At 41.3% G+C, this 19,904-nt stretch overlaps 1 protein-coding gene across 3 annotated transcripts in view; it reads left to right on the forward strand.

The window, feature by feature from the left end:
• Positions 1–19,904, forward strand: part of TAF4B (TATA-box binding protein associated factor 4b) — a 70,285-nt gene that overhangs the window by 18,178 nt on the left and 32,203 nt on the right. For all 3 annotated transcript variants that reach the window (XM_080580554.1, XM_080580556.1, XM_080580555.1), the window contains exons 4-10: positions 2,368–2,535; positions 2,639–2,761; positions 4,877–4,966; positions 8,050–8,622; positions 13,574–13,709; positions 14,152–14,257; positions 19,349–19,518. In XM_080580554.1, the coding sequence (XP_080436680.1) occupies positions 2,368–2,535; positions 2,639–2,761; positions 4,877–4,966; positions 8,050–8,622; positions 13,574–13,709; positions 14,152–14,257; positions 19,349–19,518 (1,366 nt within the window). The remainder of the gene's footprint in view (positions 1–2,367; positions 2,536–2,638; positions 2,762–4,876; positions 4,967–8,049; positions 8,623–13,573; positions 13,710–14,151; positions 14,258–19,348; positions 19,519–19,904) is intronic.

Consider the following 19,904-nt stretch of genomic DNA (forward strand, 5'->3'; position numbering starts at 1 on the left):
AAGAGTAAGTAGGTTCGTATGGATACATATTGCTATCACAGGGCTGCTTCAGTCCTCAGCCTGGGGCAGGTGAGATGAAAGAGGTCTGACAAGGGAGCCTGTGTGGCAGGTTGCAGGAACTGCCTGGGGAAGGAAGGAAAGGAAGAGCCCTTGGGCCTGGCGTCCTTGGCAGCTGTGTTGTTCATCAGTCCTAAAAGAACTTGCTGGTGTTAATTTTGAGTTTTTGGAGGTAACGGAAGAGGAGTGTTGGTGTGGAAATACAATGTCATGACAGAAAGTGGGAGACAGTGGAGAAGAAATAGTACTTGGCTTGATTGTGTCTCTTACCCTGTGCTGAGTATAACTTTGTACACCACTGCATGCAGAACTGTCTCCTTTTACTGACTGCAGGATTATTCTTCTCATCCACAAAAGCATATGTTAGTTGTCATTCCTGAATGTTTGAGCTCAGAGGTTGGACAAAATACCTGTACTTTTTTTTAAAATCTTTTTACCTTCTTCCCAGATGGGATAACAGAGTTGCAAAGTATCTAATTAGCATCATGCTGGGGCACTTTCATTTAGATGCAGAGCACTTCTCTTGAAATGACTTCAAAATATGCAGGATTAATGCCATTTTTTTTTTTGTGGTGACCGTTTCTCTGTTGCTCAAAGTGAGAATGAGAATTGTCAGTAGCGAAAAAGGTTGAGGGCAGACGACAGAAGTTAATTCCCATATATTCATCGTTCTGGGAAAAGGGTCAAGCAGACTTCCCGTTGTTCCCTCCCTCAGCTGATGAAATACTGTTCTGGTCTTGATGTGTAAACACACTGGACTTTGCAAGAGAGCAGCTCCAGCAAACCTCATGTTTTCGGTTTTTAAAAGCCCAAGGCATTGCAGCTTGACAGGTCTGTACTCTGTCCCCTTCCGTCTTCCTCCCTTCCATCTGTTTGTGGGATTCTCGTGCCCAGTTTGCCTCCCTGTGGTCTTAGAGCTGTTGAGCCTCATCCTTGGAAGAGGCAGTGGTGGTGGCAAAGATCCTGCAGAGAGCTATTAAAGTGTTACCAACAGTGGGAGCCGAAGCTGGAAAGCTTTCTGGTAGCTGCCTGCTTCTTTCATGTCAAGCTGGCAGCGGCTTGGGGAGGTGTAGGGGGGAGAAGGATCCACCCAGGAAACAGTCTGACAAAAGTGCCAGTGTTTTTGCTCTAGCTTTAAAGGTTGGCTCACTAATTTTCCCTGTTCTGAAGGGTTTAAAAGCACTTTGATATTCTGCACAAACTCTATCCAGTTCTGATTTGATATTGTTTTATCTGTGATAGGGTAAGCTGGGCATTACCATCTTATGAGTAATGGGTGGAGGAAAAAAACAATACTGACTTTCAGGCTTCAAATCTAAACTGGAATTTGTGCTTATTTCTGTTTTCTGTGAGGTCAAACTGTGGCTTTTTAGTTAACAAGCTGAGAAAATGAAAAGTGTGCTTTTTTTTTTAGAAATGAAACATTTTACTTGTACCGTTATATCAGAAGAACAGGTTTTTTTATGTATCTGAAGTATTAATACTCATGTTTAGTAGGTTTTCTTTGGCAACTACTATTTTTCAGCCTGGTTTGCAAAGGAGAAAGGCAATTTTATCTTTTGGTGTAAACCTTTGCAACTCTTGTGCTGCTGGAGTTTCAGAATCTGTTGATAGATAAAGAGGTTTGAAAAAGACCTGAAAGTCCCATAAATGAGTTTTGAAAGGGTTTGTGTCTGGGCAGATTTGAGAGAGATCCAAATTGGTGCCCACAAGGAAAAAGCAGGAAGAACTTGGGTGCTCTTGCTCAGCTGGCTGCTTTCGCTGGCACATGCATCCTTCCAAAGTGGACAGAAGACATCTTCGACCTGGTGCCTGCACGATAGGAAACGTAAGGGACATTGCAACTGGGAGAGGAGCTGCAGGGGAAGAAGGAAAGATAAATAATCACTTGAAGTCATATTTTATCTTCAGAGTAGTATAACTTGGCTTAGAACTAAATTGATTAGTCTTAGACCATAGAAGCTTGACAAAGTTAAGGAGTAGGTTTCTTCAAGACAGCCTTAACCTTTCCCTCTTCTCTTGAAGTTGCAGGCAGTGACTTCAGACTGTGTGAGCCTCCATCCTTCCCCACCACCCACTGACTCAAAAACAGAATGATGGCCGTGCTGGTTTTGTCACTTACTGTATTAAATAGAGCCTCTCAAAGGAAATGAATCAAAAGTTCTAAAAACAATGACAAGATTTGTTCATTTATGTTTTAAATAGTAATCTCGAGTGTGGCGGAAGGATGCTACTTAATATGCTAGCAGAATACAGTATGTGTTTGTCATATTAATCGTTGGTTTAAAAAGTGTTAATTTTTCTATTCAGCCAGCAGCTGCAACAGCTAGTGTTACTACAGTTACTGCTGTAAAGCCTTCGAGTACTGGAACACCTGTAAAACTTCCAGTTACAGGACCACCTGCACAATCCATCTCCCAGAAGGCAGTCTCTGTGAAAGCAGAGGGCACAACAGTAGCACAGACCAGCGCTTCTACAGTAAGGAAAAAAAAATTTAATTAAAAATTAACATTCTCTATATTCATCAGAGGTTGGAGAGCCAATGCAACATCTAACAGTCTTCTCTTTATTTCTGCGCCAGGAGATGTTAGAGAATGTGAAGAAATGCAAGAATTTCCTTGCCACGCTAATAAAATTGGCATCTAGTGGACCTCAAGCCCCTGAGATGGGGCAGAATGTGAAGAATCTGGTGCAAAATCTCTTGGTGAGACTATTTTTTTAAAACAGTGTCATTTTTATATTGTTTTTGACATTGACTTTGTAGTCTTGTTCCTTCTCTTTCTGCTTATGTTTTTTTTAACAGCTAAAGAGCTGGATTTGTGGCAGAATACATCTGAGTCTCCTAAGTCTTATAACACTCATTTTAGCTGGATCCCATACTGTATTTTCTCCCTCGCATTCCCATTTCACTTTATGCACACAGGTATCTGATGACAGGAGGCACTGATAGTTTTTACATAGCTTTTGAGTCTGAGCTGTTTTTTCACGCTAGCGTAGTTTTGGGTCCTCAGTGGCAAGGGTTTTACTCTGGAGGTTGTAGTACAGTACTGAGTCTATTTTACTTCTTTACTCCCAAGACAGAACCGAGTTGCACATTGATGGTGAAGCTCCAGTGAAATAAGCATGAAATTATCTGTTGTTAGACAACAGGATGGAGAAGAAAAAGTGGTGGCTTGCCAATGTCTCTCTCCTTGCCTTGTGGTGTAGCTCAGCACAGCTGGGTTTTCTTGGTAATAGTTTCTTCTGCCCCTCCTTGTCTTGGCATTTGACCACTGCTGCAGTTTTGTTCCACTTCAGCAGAAGGCTGTGTGCAGGTAGAGGGAGACAGCTTTGTGTTACCAAAGGAATATTTCAGTCTAGAAAAGCAAGGTGTAGAAAGAAGGATGATTGCAGGGAACAGATTGTTTTAAGATGCAGGCTTGCAAAAATATTTGATTCCCCTTCTCTTCTTCTGTTGCCTGTGTGTCCCTGCTGGACTATACACTATGCTTCTGTAGGAACATATGAGAATTAATCCTTCTTGTGCTTACAGTGCTTTTTTTCAAAGAACAGTAATTACCAGCCATTAATAAATTGTTTAACAGTGCATTTCTTTGCCTTTTTACAGTATTTTTAAAATGCTGTTCTTCTGTCATTCAGTATGTGTGTATGATGTAAATGCAAAATAAATTAATGTTTCATATGCATGAGGGAAACAAGTAAACACCAGCTGTGAAGTAAAGTGGTCCTTAAGGCAGCATTTCATGGAGTGGGTGTCAAGCACCTTATTTGCACTGAGATGTGGTATACCAAATCATTGCATTTGTGTCAGTGGGACCTCAGCAACCTGTATCTGCAGCTCAGTGGGGTCCAACGACTGGGTAGGAGAGCTGCCCAAAGTTCCCTTCTATGAATATCTGGTCCTTAAACCCCCTCCTCTTATCACAGAGCTCCTTGGAACAGCTGTCCTCAGGGAGGATAAGGTTGAAAAGCATAATTTCTCTGCAGATGGAGAGACTGGCACTAGGGTCCCTCGTCCTTGTGTGTTTCTGTACCTTCCCGAAGGAGGTAACTGCATGGTCTCACCTGGGAGGGTGAGAAGTGGCGGCAGTGTCTGGGGCTATCCACCACCTCAGCCCCATTGCTGATGTGCAAGGGGGTCCCGGAAGGCTGCTGTGGCTTCCTAACCCTCTCAAGCCACTGAAACAGGTGTTTGTGGTGAGGCAGAGCAAAAAGCTTCAAGGAGACTGTGCTTTGTGAGCTGGAGGAGCGTAGCTGTGATGGTATGCAAAAGTGATGTTCTGATGTTTGGCTTCTCCTGCTTTAGAAAGAAGGCGTTAAGTATTCTGCTTTATTATGCTTTAGTGAGCATTAGACTGGAATTGTTTAACAAAAACAGCACTGAGTTGTCTTTTGTCTCGGATCTATTTAAATTTTGATCCTTATGCAGATAAACTACCTTTACAGCATAAAGTACTCTTGATGGATTTAAAATATTTCTGCGTAAAAGAGATATTCAAAAGGATCAGTGTTACTTACAAATTTGTTTCTATCAGTTCACTTCAGTGAATGGGTGTTTGAACAGATATCCTTAAGTGTATTAACTGCCTGTAGTCGAACAAAGGAATTTAATTTTAAAATAGCGTATCTAAATTATAACATCATTCTATCCTAAAATGTGTTCTTTAAATATACAGGAGGAAAAAAGCATTTGAGAATACTGAAATTGAATAACACCGTGATAATGTAAACTTCCATGAATTGTTAATACACATATCGGGGGGAGGGAGGGAGATAGATTCGGTTATAAATTACTGTTGTAATTATATTTTCCTCTTAGGAAGCAAAAATTGAACCAGAAGAATTTACAAAGAAGCTGTACATAGAGCTCAAGTCTTCTCCACAGCCGTATTTAGTTCCTTTTCTTAAGGTAAGTGTCTGATTGTGGATATATGGTATTTAATGGGGGAAGGAGGACCAGAAAAGAGAGTTTTCAAGTAGTTGTTTGCCCAGATCTGTTGAGGAAATGGTGCTTAGCCTAACCCTACTTGACTGCTGCTCTTGGAAAGATGGAGAGATTTTTGTGGGGGATTTCAGAGGTGTTAACTTCAGTTGTATTCTCATGTTGGAGCATAATTACTCCCCAGTAACTACTGGAGACAAATCTTTGGGAAGCTGGTACATCTACTGTAGAGCAGCTACGCTAAGATGACCTTTTACTTCCTTAGCAAAACTGTAGCTGGTTTGAATTCTAATACAGAAGAGTGACAATAGAGGCTGTGCACAGCTTATGCAGTACTTGACCTTAAAGAATTTGCATAACGCTCAATATTCACTCATCTGCTGGCTTCTGTTAACTGGAGGCAGGGTAAAAACCACCCCTTTCTCCAGAAAATGTCTCACGGACTCCTGCCACTTAGGAAGAGTAACCCGGGATAACTCTAATCTGTTCAAGCAAGTAATCATGAAAATAAGAAAATGCTTTCTTTTTTCTTGAAAGCATATAGTAGAATGGAATTTATTGACAGTCAAAACGAAAATGAACATCTTTGTCGTATAGCGACTGCTAAATCCCAGTGAAAACTTGGTTATATTTGCTTAACTGCAGTGCACACAGTGTTGTTAGACCTGATAGATCTGTACTTTTCTCTGACATTCATTACAGGCATAGCAGAGAATCAAGGAAGGGTGGTTATGTGGTAAAGCTGTGATAGAGGTTTTCTGGAGTTTGCCCTCTTTCTTTGTATTTGACAGTCCATGTAACAATACATCTGATAATGTTGCTATTGCTTTAGATATCTGGTGTTAATCTCTTCAAGTATGGGATGAATATTTTTGTTACAGTGACAGCCTTTAAGTGCTTTGCTAGTAAGTTTGTCAGGAGACTAGAAGTCTCCTCTGCAGGGCTTGATGTAGTATGTCAGTATTTGTTACATTTTTAAAAAATCTAAATTCCTGTTTTTTTTAAATGCCCATGCAAAAACCTAAATAAATAAATAAATCCAGTCTGCATTATTACAGCCGATTGCAGTTCAGAGTTTTGATGTTATTTCCTAGAGCAGCCTGTGCAACAACCGCAGCACAGGCAGCTCTGCTACTCGTGGACGGTTTCATCCTGGCTGCAGAGTGACCAGGCTGTGCACGCAGGGTCAGCACGATGGGCAAAGCTTGTCTTTGAGCTCTGCTAGCTGCCAGGGCAAGTTTGGCTGCAGAAATTGTGAAAGTGCTCTGCCGGAGTTTATAAGTTGTCCCCCAACATGGAGAATTGGTAGGTTTGGTGCAAAGACCCTGAAGCAGCTCCACGGGACTGGAGCATCCATTAGGTTGGGTTCGTCAGCCTCTGTCAGGTCTGTGCTGGCATCACGCAGAGCTGCTGCATGCTCCTGGCTATCACGCAGGCTTTTCTGGTCTGGGCAGTATCCGTACCCTTGTAACACATGATAAGATGCTCTATCCTTGCTGTACGCGAGATGAACAATGACACAGGAAAACTTCAGCATCATTGTTAAGGCACAGCGGGGATCGAAGTTAACTGACCTCATAGCGTTACCCATCCTTTAAAGCATCTTGTGCTGTGGTTGCCTTTTTTCTGAAACACCTGAAGGGTGTGTAGTCGGTACAGACCAGCCTTACTTGGCACATGCTCTGGGCGGCTGCGGCAGGGCTGAGTGCCCAGTGGCAGCTGGCTTAACCAGCACTTCTATTTGGTGCTGCCCTCGTTTGGGGGGGAAGTCCCTGTGGCTCAAGTCTAGGCAGAGATGTGATACGGGTCATTGCCAACACATTTGTAGCTAGTAAGGTGGAGTTTTAGGGAGGATTCTCTGTGGAGTTGGCTCTTATCTTTTGAGCTTCAGATTTTTGACAGAGCTGCTGCATGTTTTTGGTTTTGCCTGTTCCAATAACTTAAAAAAAAAAAAGTAAATTCTAAAAAACACTGGAAATATGGAAAAAAAAACACTGTAAAGCCAACTTTATTTTCAAATCTGATGGATGCTTTTGGTGAATAAACTGCATCAAGAGCATGAGGAAAGCTAAGCAGTCTTTTAAAAGAAAGGGAAGCTAACATTAAAGATAGAAGTGCCATGGAAGGTCCAGATGTACAAACAATTTGTTCACTCGATATATTAGCAAGTGAGATAGCGTGTTCCTTTTCATATGAAGCCCAGAGCAACAGCACTGTGCTGGAGACTCTTACAGGCTTCAAAAACTGTCAGGGGAAAAAAGTTTTGTGAGAATATACTGGTAGCTGCAGAAATGATTTCCCCTGGTTCTGAGCCATAACAGATTGTAAATAGTCAAGGAGAAAATCTGTAGAGGGCTGGAAGATTATTCTGTCCATTAACCTTCTCAAACATAGCTGTACTAAAAATGAGATGTTGCCAGATACTTTTACTAATGTTCTCCTGTTGCAGAGAACTTCTCTGGCTTAAGCTGTGCTGCTGCAGCTATGCAGACATTAGTAAAGTGGTATCCCCCCCTAGTGTAGATACAGCTGTATTGGTATACAAGTGCAGGCATCTTCAGAGCTTGCTCCTGATTTTATTGGATAATTTGTAGTTCTCTGCTGGAGGAGCTCAATGGAATAAACACAGCTGTTATGAGAGAGCAGTTTTTTGGCAAAACAAAAAGAATTGAGATAGTAGAATAGTTAAAGCTGGTCTTACTCTGGTGCGTAAGTTCCACATTGAAACAGTCTAAACAAAAGAACAGATTTTGGGATAAATTTCCCTATAAATGGGGTTTGCTCCAGGTAGGGAAGACGTGGTGACTTGATCTTTGCTCAACCTGTGTTGGTGATTCTTAACTTAAACCTTCATCAGTTTAAGAGTACTTGCATTTGTGCTACGTTAATTGTAGCAAAACCTCTTCTTTGGAATAACCAGCTTATTGCCTCCTGGAAAAAAAAAAAATAATTAAAACCTGAGGAAGAAGGCTCAGTTGCTAATGTGAGATCTAGTATTGTGGGAGACTGTTCTGGTGTTATAACCATGTTGTTTTCTTCTTGTTTTCTAGAAAAGCATGCTTGCCTTACGGCAACTAATGCCAAATGCTCAAAGCTTTATCCAGCAGTGTATGCAGCAGCCAGCTCCAACCCAAGAAGCTGTTTCAACTTGTACCTCTGCACCAACTCCTGTAGCGGTGGCAACCTCAGCTGTAGCAACAAATTCTCTTCCCGTTATAAAACCAGTGTCTGCCTCTGCAACAGTCGCAGCCTCTCCAGTTATAAAACCAGTCCTTTCCAGTGCACCGGTGACAGCCTCTCTGCAGACCGCGAAGCCTGGTCCTGCCTCTGCAGTGGTGACGGCCTCTCTTCGTCCCGCAGCATCAGTCCTCACCACCACAACAGCGACATCAGGGCTGACTGCTATCCAAACTGTGAAGCCGGTCTTCACCTCTGCGGTAGCAACGTCCTCTCTCCAACCTGTAAAGCCAGTGCTCGTCTCCGCAGTGGCATCCTCAGCAACAACCCCTCTCCAGCCTTTGAAACCAGTCATCGGCACCCCCATCAGTATTAAAATCTCCCAGCCAAACTCCATCGTTGCGCAGTCGGTGGGCACGCAGCAGGTGGTAAAAGTGAAACAGTTGGTAAGATGAATTTCTCTCCTTCTCTGTACCTGAGCTTCTTTTGCTTTGACTCTTAACATTTTGTCAGGATGATATCAATCCACACCTTAGGTGTGTTTTTTTGTCATATGAAGCCACCTGTCATGAGTTAACCAGTTACATTTGTGATAGTTGTGAAATGTTGCACGCTTGCCAAAAAGGTGAATCTAAAGCCACCCTGTAAGCTATGTCTCTTGCAAGATGAGCTGACCACCATTCAACCAGCCTGAACGTCCAGATAGAGACACGAGGGAAGGTGCCTGGACTCCTGGTGTGTGTGCAGCTGGGCTAGGTTGGTATGTGAAAGAAAAGGCAGGAAATGCCTGTGTTAGAAACAGAAATTGATGATGGGATGCTTACGTTAATTACTATTAGATGCCCTGTGAGGGCTGTGCCTCAGCTAGCCCCCAGGGGTTCCAGTCTCCTTTCCTTCAAAGATCCTGCACTGGATGCTTTGCAGGAATAGGTAGTTTGATCTGTAGTGATATGCTAACTGAAATGTATTAAGCTCGAGGAGAGCTCTGACCTCCAGATTTACTAAGACGTGATAATTATGAAGTCATCAAAAAGTCAATTTTTTCTATCAGGCCTCATTAGCTAACAAATTTCAGAAGGAATAAATGCTCTATTAAAACAATACTCTCAAAAGCAATGCGTTAACACTTTTTTTCTTGGCACAGGTTAATTTCTCACTAATGCTAATGTTAAATGCCAGCAAGCTGTGGATCACCAGTATACCCAGCAGAGCAACGTTGTAAAATAAGTTAGGTTTGGTTTATGGATGTTTGAGATACTGAGCAGTGTGCTGTGTCTACCTGCATGTAGTGACCTCAAGAATACTGGGAGAATCATCTCCTTTGGCAGATGACTCTTCTTGAATAGGACTTCCTTGTAAGGATTTGTTCCTTCCAACAACGGGAAAACGTGAGACTTCCTCTGAAGCTAGATTTACTTTCCACAGCTATTGTAGTGTGTGAATTTCCATTTGTAGTTTTGTTATTGTGTAGACTTGATTTCACAGTATTCAGACCAACTGGTGTTTTGCATTTTCCTTTTTTTTCAAAGCATGTAAGGTGGATGTAGTACAATAATAATTTCTTCTAAGTAAACAGCTTATTCTACCAGCTTTTCACCTTTTCAGAGTTGCTGAAAGCACTGAACTGTATAGGGTGGTTTCTTTTTATGAGTGGGTTTGGTGTTGTGTTGTTTTGTTTTTTAAACAACTGCTGTTGCATATACACTAAAACTTTGATCGTAGTTGCTACAGCCAAATTGGGAAAAGAATTGCTACCCTTGTTGCCTTCAAGGACTAAATCTGAATTTCCAGCCAGAAGAAAATGAGGGCTGCTTAGGTTGTAAGAGAGCTGGAGAGCAGTTTGTTGGCTCCACAGCGAGCCATGTAATCCAGGGGAAAGACTGACCATCTGTACAAATAGATGAGGAAGCTTAACTCTACACTGTGGAGTCAAGGCACTCCTTGAATATCATTTTGGTGAACTCAAGAAATGACTTCTGCCTCCTCCAGTACGGCAGTGTGGCAGCCTAATGAAACTGCTTTTCTGTACTGTGCATTACAAACACTGACTTGCATGCAAAACATCTTTTATCCTCATTTGGGTGGATCCCAGGCAGAGTGATTAAAATCCTTGCTCTTCAGAATAGCTATTTAATTTTGGTCTTGGATGTAGTCGAAGGACTGAACTGACCGCTGGCAGCTCAGCCCTATCAGGAGCTCAGTGTTTGTTCAGGCGACCTGTTAGCACAAGGAGCAAGTTGGTAGAAGTGGCTGCATCTTCTAGGGCTTCCCTGATGACTTTCCTTTTAGAAGGACAGAGGGCCTGTCCACTGACACAAGAAAACGAAGCAGGACCTCCCCTCCCTAAATAGAAGCTGCCAGCTGAAAGGAAGCACATGCCAGCTGTGCAAATCTGTCCGTACAGTGCTGCCAGCAATTTTTTTCCCTTTCCAGCCCTCGGGGTTGTCTGATGCCACACACTCCCTCTGCATGCCCGTTCCTAATTTGTCTCTTGTGCTTGAGGAGTGGAAAGCAAGCATCTTCTGTGCTTCCATGTGCTAGCTCCATCAGTGATGCTTAAGATTGCAGCTCTGCAGTGGTCTTGTATGAAAAATGTGATGGGAGAGATGCTGCATGTGACCACTTCTTTTCGTGGCACGGTTATCAAAACTCTGGGTCTGTATGGTGGGCACCGAGGGGGCTGTTCTTCAGGGGTGCTGTTGGGACTGGGTTGTGTTGTGTTGTGAGCATTGCCCGTGGCTTCCCTGGCAGCTGCATGTTCCGTGGGGTGCCCCCCCGTGGCCTTATTAACATGGACTCATTTAAGAGTATTGGCTTCCAAAGTTGTTTCACCTTAGAAATAAAGCGTGTCTTGCTGTAGTATTGCTTTGTCTCTCATTAAGCATAATAAATGAAAAATTACATTACCAGACGCTGTCTGTAATGGTGATAACGCTGCTATGGAATTAGAGCTTTGCTTAGTATGAAGAGCAGGAGGAAAGAGCCTGTGCTTTGTCCTCGATGCATGCTTTTGCTCGTAGGGCTTCCTTCATAAAGCAGTATCACTTCTGGTGTACGCTGGTACTTTAACACCTCGCAGCTGATCTCCAAACTTTGCTTTATGAAGGTAGAACAGATTCACGCTATTCAAAGTCTGCACCAGGCAGCTGCCTTTCGTGCTGTCAGCTGGACGTTGCATTGGGCTTTTTTACTCAAGTGTTGCTGCTTTTTATGCTGATGTCTTTCTGAACTTGCTTAAGGGGGTTGAAGGAACAGTCCCTTTTCTTTCTTCTTCAGGCTAGCAGCAAGAAGTAATAGAAACAGTAACACATAGATACGGTCTGTTTTTGTAATACTTTTTCGGGGCATTAGGTCCATGTTGAAATTTCTAGGACTGTGCCCTTTGCCAGTACCAAGGATGTCCAGCTTTTGTAAGTCTAGCAGCTAGAATGGCAAAGAGAAAAACAGCTTTACTGCCAACCCTTCCTTTCTGTTTCTGGTTGATCTAGTATCCTCGGTTACTTGACTTATTTCCCAGTTCCCACCTAGGCTGTTGACTTTACATTGCCTATCTCTTGTTCTTTTGCCTGCCGCAGTAATCTTGAATGCTTACGTTTCCTCCTGTGCTGTTTCAGTTTTTTGTGTGCTGAAGATGAAGCATCATTCTCACTGGCGGTAGGGAGGATCTCTAGGTGCATGCCAGTATGGATGCTGGCAGATCCTGTGAGTAATTTGCCCAAGCTGCTTGCTGGTTCAGTACTTACCTGAACATACAAATTGTGCTCTCAACGTTGTTTTTTGACTTCCAGCCTATGGAAGCTGGATCTTTCAGAAAGATCAAGTTGTGTCTTGGTTAAAACCCCAGTAGAAGCAAATGTTAGTGCCTGTACTTGTTCGTGACCAAGTGCTGTATGTGTGAGACTTGACCCTGTCCACAATCAGTGCCTGTATTCCTGTGGTTCTTTCATGTGCATACAAACTTGGAGAGATGGATCTTGTGTGTGCTTTTTTCCCTCTCGAGAATTGTCTGTTCTTTGTCTGGTTTTCGAACACCACCTTCAGCTCAGTTGTTCTGCATTTCTGCCTCAATGCCAAGCCATGATGCTGTAAGCAGTAATAACTGGGGGAGCATATTTTCACTTCTTAATACAGAGTACCCATCGTCTTGTGAAGGTGTGATTCTTATGCTGATTGTGTTGACTGATAAATCTGGAATTAGATAACAGGAGGCAGCCTGAAATAGAATAAGTTCTGAAGTACGGTAAACACCAATTATTTAAATATAAACTTGTGTACTTTATTTAGACAACTACTGTACAAGAACTCTTTAGACTTCCTGAAGTTAGAGTAAAAGACTTAAGAGAAAAAGTTTCCTCAACCATTTAAACTCATTGTATTGGCTTTTTGCCCCTAACCAGCTGGGATTCAATCTGAAGATGTTGATAAATTTGTGCTTTTGGTAAAAAGTCTTTCTACTACTTGTAATCAAGAATTTTGCAAAGGATGTATCAGAAGCTGCAGCCCACGTTCTGCTTGCTAGGAGGCTTAGGGCATGAAGCTTTTGGAGATACTGCAATTTTATTGGTTTCCTGCATTTTAATGGCTGTCCCCAAAGAGGAAGAATCTGTCTTTATAGGCTGTGCCTGTAGGTCTGTGTTGTGATGACACCCTGCTGTCTGGTTTTGTTTCTTTCAACTACCTCTTTAAACAAAACTATCGACCCTCTTCCTTTTCACCCTTTAGCAGTGTACCACTGTTTTTGTATAGAGGCTCTGCTCAGTGTAGGTGCTGCTGGTTAGCACTTCGTGTGCCCTCTGACTGGTATGTTCAAGTGTACTTTTGCTTAACACTTTGAAGCTCAGCATCTCAATTTACAATTGACCTTGCAGCTCCAAAAATGCATTAGTAACTTCATAGGGTGTATTCCTCATGACAGGAAAAGAATTTATTGCAAGACTTTTAGCTGTTTCTTTTTTTATTTTATTTTTCTTTAAACTAGATGTATGTGATACCTACTCTTTTGAACTTGTTGGCAGGCAGACACAATATTCAATTGGCAGTCTGTTAAACAAGGCCTAGAGAGGAAAGTCTCTTAGTGTAACAGATTGTGTAGTATTCAGTGAAAACTTTCTGATATAGCTATAAATAGAGAGTAGGGGTGAAATGTCTGTTAGAGCTTGCTGAATGAGCTGGAGCATTATGCTCGCCACCAGTTGCTAAGATTTTGTTTCTTGGCATTAAAGTCAAAAGAAGTGATGGTTGATTTTTTTTTTTTTGAGCATGCTGTTTGTTATAAACTGAAAGCTAGACATGCATGCCTGCCCTGCAGCACTTCTGGCTGAATGAACATGTTGATACTATTTACTTCTCTGTATATTTAGCTCTTCTCACTCTTGATATTGGATATTCCACTTGCAGGTAGTCCAGCAACCATCAGGAGCCATTGTAAAGCAAGTATCCACACTCCCACAGCCCTCAACGCTGACTCTCCAGACATCTGCTGAGAAGAGGATGCCGCTGAATACGCTTGTTCAGACCAACCAATTTCCTACAGGTATGGTGGAACCTCTGTAATGGAGAAAGGAGAGGACTGCTGAGGTGCAGAAATCAGTACAGGCTGTTGGTAGATTGTAGGAAGGTGGCTGTCTGTCAAGAGAAAAAACGTTTCAGTATGATAGATTGTAAATCTTTACTGGGTGTTTGTGGTACAGATGTCATGTCACTCAGTGTCATGTCACTTCTTCCTTCAACAGGTCCAGGTTGATGCATAATGTAACTTTTGTATCAGCCAGCCAGTTCTCGCTAAAACCTGCTGATCAGCACAGAGGAGGGTATATGGAACATGTAGAATGTAGTACTCTAGAGTGTCTGGTTTTCAGTTGGACCTAATTAGTTGTTACTGAGTCTGCAGTAGCCTTTGTTAGACATATGAACTGATTAAACAGTTGCCTGAGCATTTTGCTTTCTATTATGGCATGTTCTTTGTTTTGTTTTAGGTTCCATTCTGAAACAAGTTACCCTGCCAGGAAATAAAATTCTGTCGCTTCAAGCATCTCCTGTTCAGAAAACTAAAATAAAAGAGAATGGAACAACATCCTTCAGGTAAAAATGAACAATATAGTTTCCTGTAGGAAGGAACAAAAGAAACAGACAGCGCATGTAGAGGTGGGAACAGAGCCCAGAGAAAAGCAGCTTTCTTTAGAGACTTAGGATTGGTGCATAGTATGAATTGGCAAGGGGGATCTAAAAACTGTGACCTCATAGCAGATCTTAATTATTCTTAGTATAGGAAAACTGTCCTGATGAGTTAGGGTTTTCATCATGTTATTTTACACGAATGTAATTATACAAACAGTGTGCATCAATATGTATCAGTTTTTCACTTGTGGAGGAGGCATATTGATCTTGATCCTGTGAATACTATTAACTAATGTAAAGTTACCTTGTATTAAAAGCTCTCCGCAGGATTAAATCAGATAAAACATCTGCTTTTAACAGACAGCCAGATAGCATTGAGCTGTAATTTGGGCTGGCTGGTAACCTGTTTAAAGCTGTGTGCTGTATTACAATATCTTTTATTAGCTCTTCTTACAAGCTCAATTCTGTATGTAGAGGTGCAAGTCTTTGACTACATCTCTAATTGTGGCTTCTGGCATATTCTCTAGGCTTTCAGATTAGAAGAATACTTACAGCTGTTAGTTCTGATTCACTTTTCAAAAGGAGAAATGATTTCTGTAGCTCTAAAATCTGATGTTGGGGTGGAAGTGCAAACTGTCGTAAGTATGCGTTATTGACCTTAAGACGTTAAGGCAAGCTTGAAGTTAGTCTTCCAGGGGTAAAAGCAGATATGATACCTATTTCTTGTCGACCAATTGACTTCTAATCTTTTGAAAGCTACAGTTTGGTGTACACAGATACAGACACCTGTTGTTATTTATAGTAACATACAGTGCATACAAAATACTGAAAACATTGGTAGTCAGAAAAGGAAAGAAAAAGCTGATGTTAAAACAATTGCTCTGTTTAGCTCCCTCAAGCTCTTATGAGCTATGCTTCAGAATAAAAGTTGGGATGTAATTTTGTGTAGTGATGTTTGGGGGGAAAAATACACATCCCTTTAAAAACAAACAAGCCAAGCTACTTTATAAAAATATCATCATTTAAAAAAAAAAAAAAAAACACCTCCCTAGAAACAAGATTTTACTGTGCTCTTCCGGTCAGAATATATCAACTGCCTTGGATGAAAAAGTTTGACTTGAGCTTCTTGATGTTCTTTCCTTGACTTAAGTTTTTAGAGAGTTATTTAGGAAAAACTCTGCTTCTACAGTGTGATCCAAAATATATTTCTGTTCCTAATTTTGGACTATGAATTTCAAAGTAGCTCAAGTCCATGAGAATTCAGATGTGAAATCTCTAGCTTACCTAACATTTTTTTTAGTAAGTCTCTAGTCTCTGAAGAATTTCTCTTTGGATACATTCCTGATGCTACCACTTACCAGTGTGACCAAAGAGGTCTAGCTCCACATAGCGTTATTCTGGCCTGGGCAATAGACATTCCCCAGTAAACTGTGAAGTGTTTTGCTCTCTTCTGTCCCGACTTTTAATATTCCCACCAAAGCTATTCTTTGTGACCTATGATCCATCAACTAGCTGATCATGTTTGAGGCAGAGAACACCATGGCTCCCTTTCAGGTTTTGTGATGAGGTTTGTTATGGGCAGAGAGCATGTCTTCGTAACTGATGTGATTTTGTGTCCACGTACAACTATGGCCTCTCACTGCAATGTATCGTCAGTCCTGAATCCCTTTGCCATTGTGTGCGTAAGTTAGGTTAGGATTTGGGAATATAATACTTGCCAAACTCTACTTAATGCAATTTGACCTTGTTTGCTCTTTAATGTTGTTGTTTTTTTCTTGGTGTTGGTAGAGATAAGTAACAGGAAAAAGGGTGATTTTCTTGTTCCAGTTAAAAAGAATCCTCTCTGAAATGGGAACGTAACAGCTAAGTTTGTGCGTTGCTGGCACTCGGTTGTCAGAAGACATGCACTGTAAAGGGCAGTCTGCTTTAAAAGCATCAAGAGTTCTATAAATGGCTTTACATACCTCTGTAAAGTGTATGCCAGAGCACCCTGGAAAAAGTAAGACACACATTTGCATCTTAAAATACTTACGTATTACTTACAATACTTAATAATATAATACTTAAGACTTAAATCTATTATGTTTAATACTTTTTTTCAAAAGTACGTACAACTCATTTTTGCATTTAATCTGGGAGGTGCCAGAAATCTCGACTACTAGACAAGCAGGAGTGAAACAGCAGCGGAGAACATCTGGGCAGCTGTGCTTCCTGCCCTGTGGCGCTAATGAGCGGAGCTCTGGTGGCTCACACTCTGCTGGGATTGTTCTGTCCCGTGTCATTGTTTGTGACAATGCATGGAGTTTTGGGTTAAGCATACCTTTGTAGTTTTACCACTTTTGCTTTTGATTAAAATGAAGTAAATAGAAGATGGGTCGAGAAGAAAACGTGCATTGTTCAAACACCAGAGGGTGCCACAGACTCGCTTTTCAGCCACTGCAGCCAAATTCGTAGATACGAGGCACATCTGTATTGCTTGGGCTTCTTTTTCCAGTTGAATATTCAATTTGCATGTCAAATCTGACTCCGTACAGCGTAACATAGAGAACTGTGCATTCTGTTTTTCCCTTTGTACTGACAACTTCAATTGCTGGAGACCTGTAACAGCTAGGAGAGCGTTTCTTGTTGGTTTCTGGGTGTGATATGATCAGATGCAAAAAGTATTAATGGCTGTAGTGCAAAAGAGGGACTTTGTGGAGGCTTTGCTGAAAATGAAAGCAAGTCTGTATCCAGCCAAAACACCTGGAGTATTTTTAATTTATCACTTGAATAAAATGATTTTAATAGCTTACTCTACATACATAATGCGATACTTACAATGATTGAGATTTGTTCAAGTAGTATGGACAAAATAATAGTAAAGAGTGCAAACTTCACATGTCTTTTGAAAGTTATGTTAATCTGTAGTAAGCACTACTGCTAAGGAAATTTAGGGATAGGTTCTTTGGGCTAAGTAAAATAAGTGCAGCAGTGTTTACCCATGTGCAAATTAATCTTTCGTCAAGGCTAGTGACTTGGTGACTTAATGCAGTCTTATGTCCAGCAGTGAAGAAGTTGGAATTGGTCTTCAAAACCAGTACAGGCAGAGACGTGTGCTTACGTATAAGTTGTCATGTGTGCACTCCCATGAGAGGCTGTGATCGGAAAGATGAAAGAAAATAGTAGCTCGACAAAGGATGGTTTTAGAGAACTGAAGCTGATAAGAGTACGGCTATACTCTTGGAATGGTTCAGTTGCTAGTTTTGTAGAGGTTAGATGGTGGGGAAACTGTTCTGACAGTGGTGACTTTAGCTTTAAGTTGTACGGGTGATCATACAACTGTCCTGACAGTCCTGGGATTTAGTGCTTTTCTTAATGTGATAAATCTGGGGCACAAGCGTACTCAGGAAGCTATGTCTAGTTAGACGTAATGAATGAAGCTAGTTTGAGAATCCATTGGGTCTCCTTCTCCCCTAAGCAAATTGTATAGAAGCTGCCTAGTGTGAGAGTACACAAATGAAAGGTAGGAGGGGGTAGGGAGAGGCTGGATTCCTTTCCTAGCCAGACTCCTTTTCAAAATGTTACGGGACCTAAGTCTTGCACCATGAAAACCTACTGAAGTCTGAAGGAGAAAATCCGTCTATAGCTTAAGGAGGAGAGAGGAAAAAACAAAAACAAACAAAAAAAAACCACAATGCTTTTTTGTGTCTTTTGAGCATCACTCAAGCCCAAGCCATTTTCCAATAACTTTAGCTTCTTCCTAATGATAGTCAGGAAACGGCCTCCAAGAGATCCCATTTAACCTGAGAATGGGAAGTTTCTGACCTGCCCCTCGTTCAAGAGTTATTTAGGCCATACAGTGATTCCTGCAGTTGAACCTTGCCGGAGAACACCTTTACAAAGACTTTTTTTTTAGTCCAGATCAAAATACTTTCAGATTGAGTGCTTCCACTTGTCTGTACTAATACTGCAGACTTCTATTATGGATCGGTCCTAAACCCTTGAAGCCAACAGGAGGACCTCTGTTGCTTTACTAAGCAAAAAGGCTTTCTCTTGGTGATCTAAGCTTTTCTGAAAATAACTCACTGTTTCATTACAAAACTCCTCCAAGAACTTCCCATACAAGTTTTATTAAGTATTCTAACTTAAGTGATGTTAAATAAATAAAAGAAGCTGAGACACATGAACTATTTGCTCAACATGAGGTTTGCAATGGTGGTAGCTAGCTGTTACTGTTAGTCCAAACTATGCCAGACTTGGATTTTTATTTTGAGCATGTAGTCCAAAGCTGCCACAACAGAATCTAGCTCGTGAAGGAATGTTGAGAATTAGACCTCTGCCACTGTTCTGCAGAAGCACAGCATCTTCCCTGCTATGTACAGGAGTGTTGTACGACACGACCGATTCAAAGAGCGGGGTCTGGGTTGGTTGTAGTGTACAGACAAGAAATATTTGCCTTGTTTTTTAAGGGAACTCACTGAAAGAAAAGTTAGTCACGTTTCTTCTAATATGCTTCTGCTGTAAACTTCAGTTCATAGGATAGGCATTGCTAGAGATAGGCAATGTTAGAAAATAGACTTGTTTGTGGTTTAATGAGGCAATATTCAACTTTGTTCTACACTTGGTTCTGCCCAGTGAATTGGATTTTTAGAACAATTTTCAGTTTACTTGTGACTTTAACTTTGTGACTCCAACAGTAACTTTGACTTTGTTGTCTTCTGAATACCACTGCTAATAAATTCCCCTGCTAGAAGATCAGTGGTGGAGGTGGGGAGGCTTGTGGGGATTTCTAACCCAGGTTTACCTCAGCCCATTGTTTCCAAGATTGTTCAAAAGTTTATTGTTAAGAATTTGCATACCTCGCAACTGAGGCATTGATTAAGCTAATGTTTGAGGTACTTGAGAGAATTGTGAAAGCTTTTTAGGACTTGTCTTTCCCTGTCCACTCCCATACCACAAGTGTATTGTGTAGAGGTAGCCTCCAAAATATGTGAACATGGCTGTTTGATGATAGAAGAGGTTTGTCTTTGTATGCATTCTGAATGAAGCGTAAAATGATAATTTTCTCTTTGGTAGAGATGAAGATGACATAAATGATGTGACTTCTATGGCTGGGGTCAACCTGAGTGAGGAGAGCGCGTGCATTCTGGCAACAAATTCTGAACTCATTGGTACAGTGATCCGCTCTTGTGCAGATGAACCTTTTCTCTCTTCAGAAGCACTTCAAAAGAAGATCTTGAACATTGGTGAGAACAAAACGTGTAACTACTGTGTACGGATATAGAGTTGTATTCTTGCATCTTTCATCATCCAGCCTGTGATCTTTGAAGAAGGAGCTGGTACTCCAAGATCTGCTATCGCCATTCATGTGTTCCTACCAAACTATACCAAGTTTTTACTTCCCCTTCTAGTCAAGAAATATGCTTTAAATTTTTACGTGGAAGTAGTCTGAAGCCCAGTAGGGGAAAAAGAAGCTGGTGCCACTTCTACATGTAATAATTCTGTGAAGTGAGCAACTTGACTACTTTTACACTTATTGGAACACAAAAAAAAACCAAGAGATGTTAATTTTGAACACTGAAGTGTGCTTTTCTATTCCCGCAGCTCCTAATTGGGTGTATTAAATTTTTTA

The sequence above is a fragment of the Anser brachyrhynchus genome (assembly GCF_964034855.1).
Source record: "Anser brachyrhynchus genome assembly, chromosome: 2".
In the NCBI taxonomy this organism is placed as follows: domain Eukaryota; kingdom Metazoa; phylum Chordata; class Aves; order Anseriformes; family Anatidae; genus Anser; species Anser brachyrhynchus.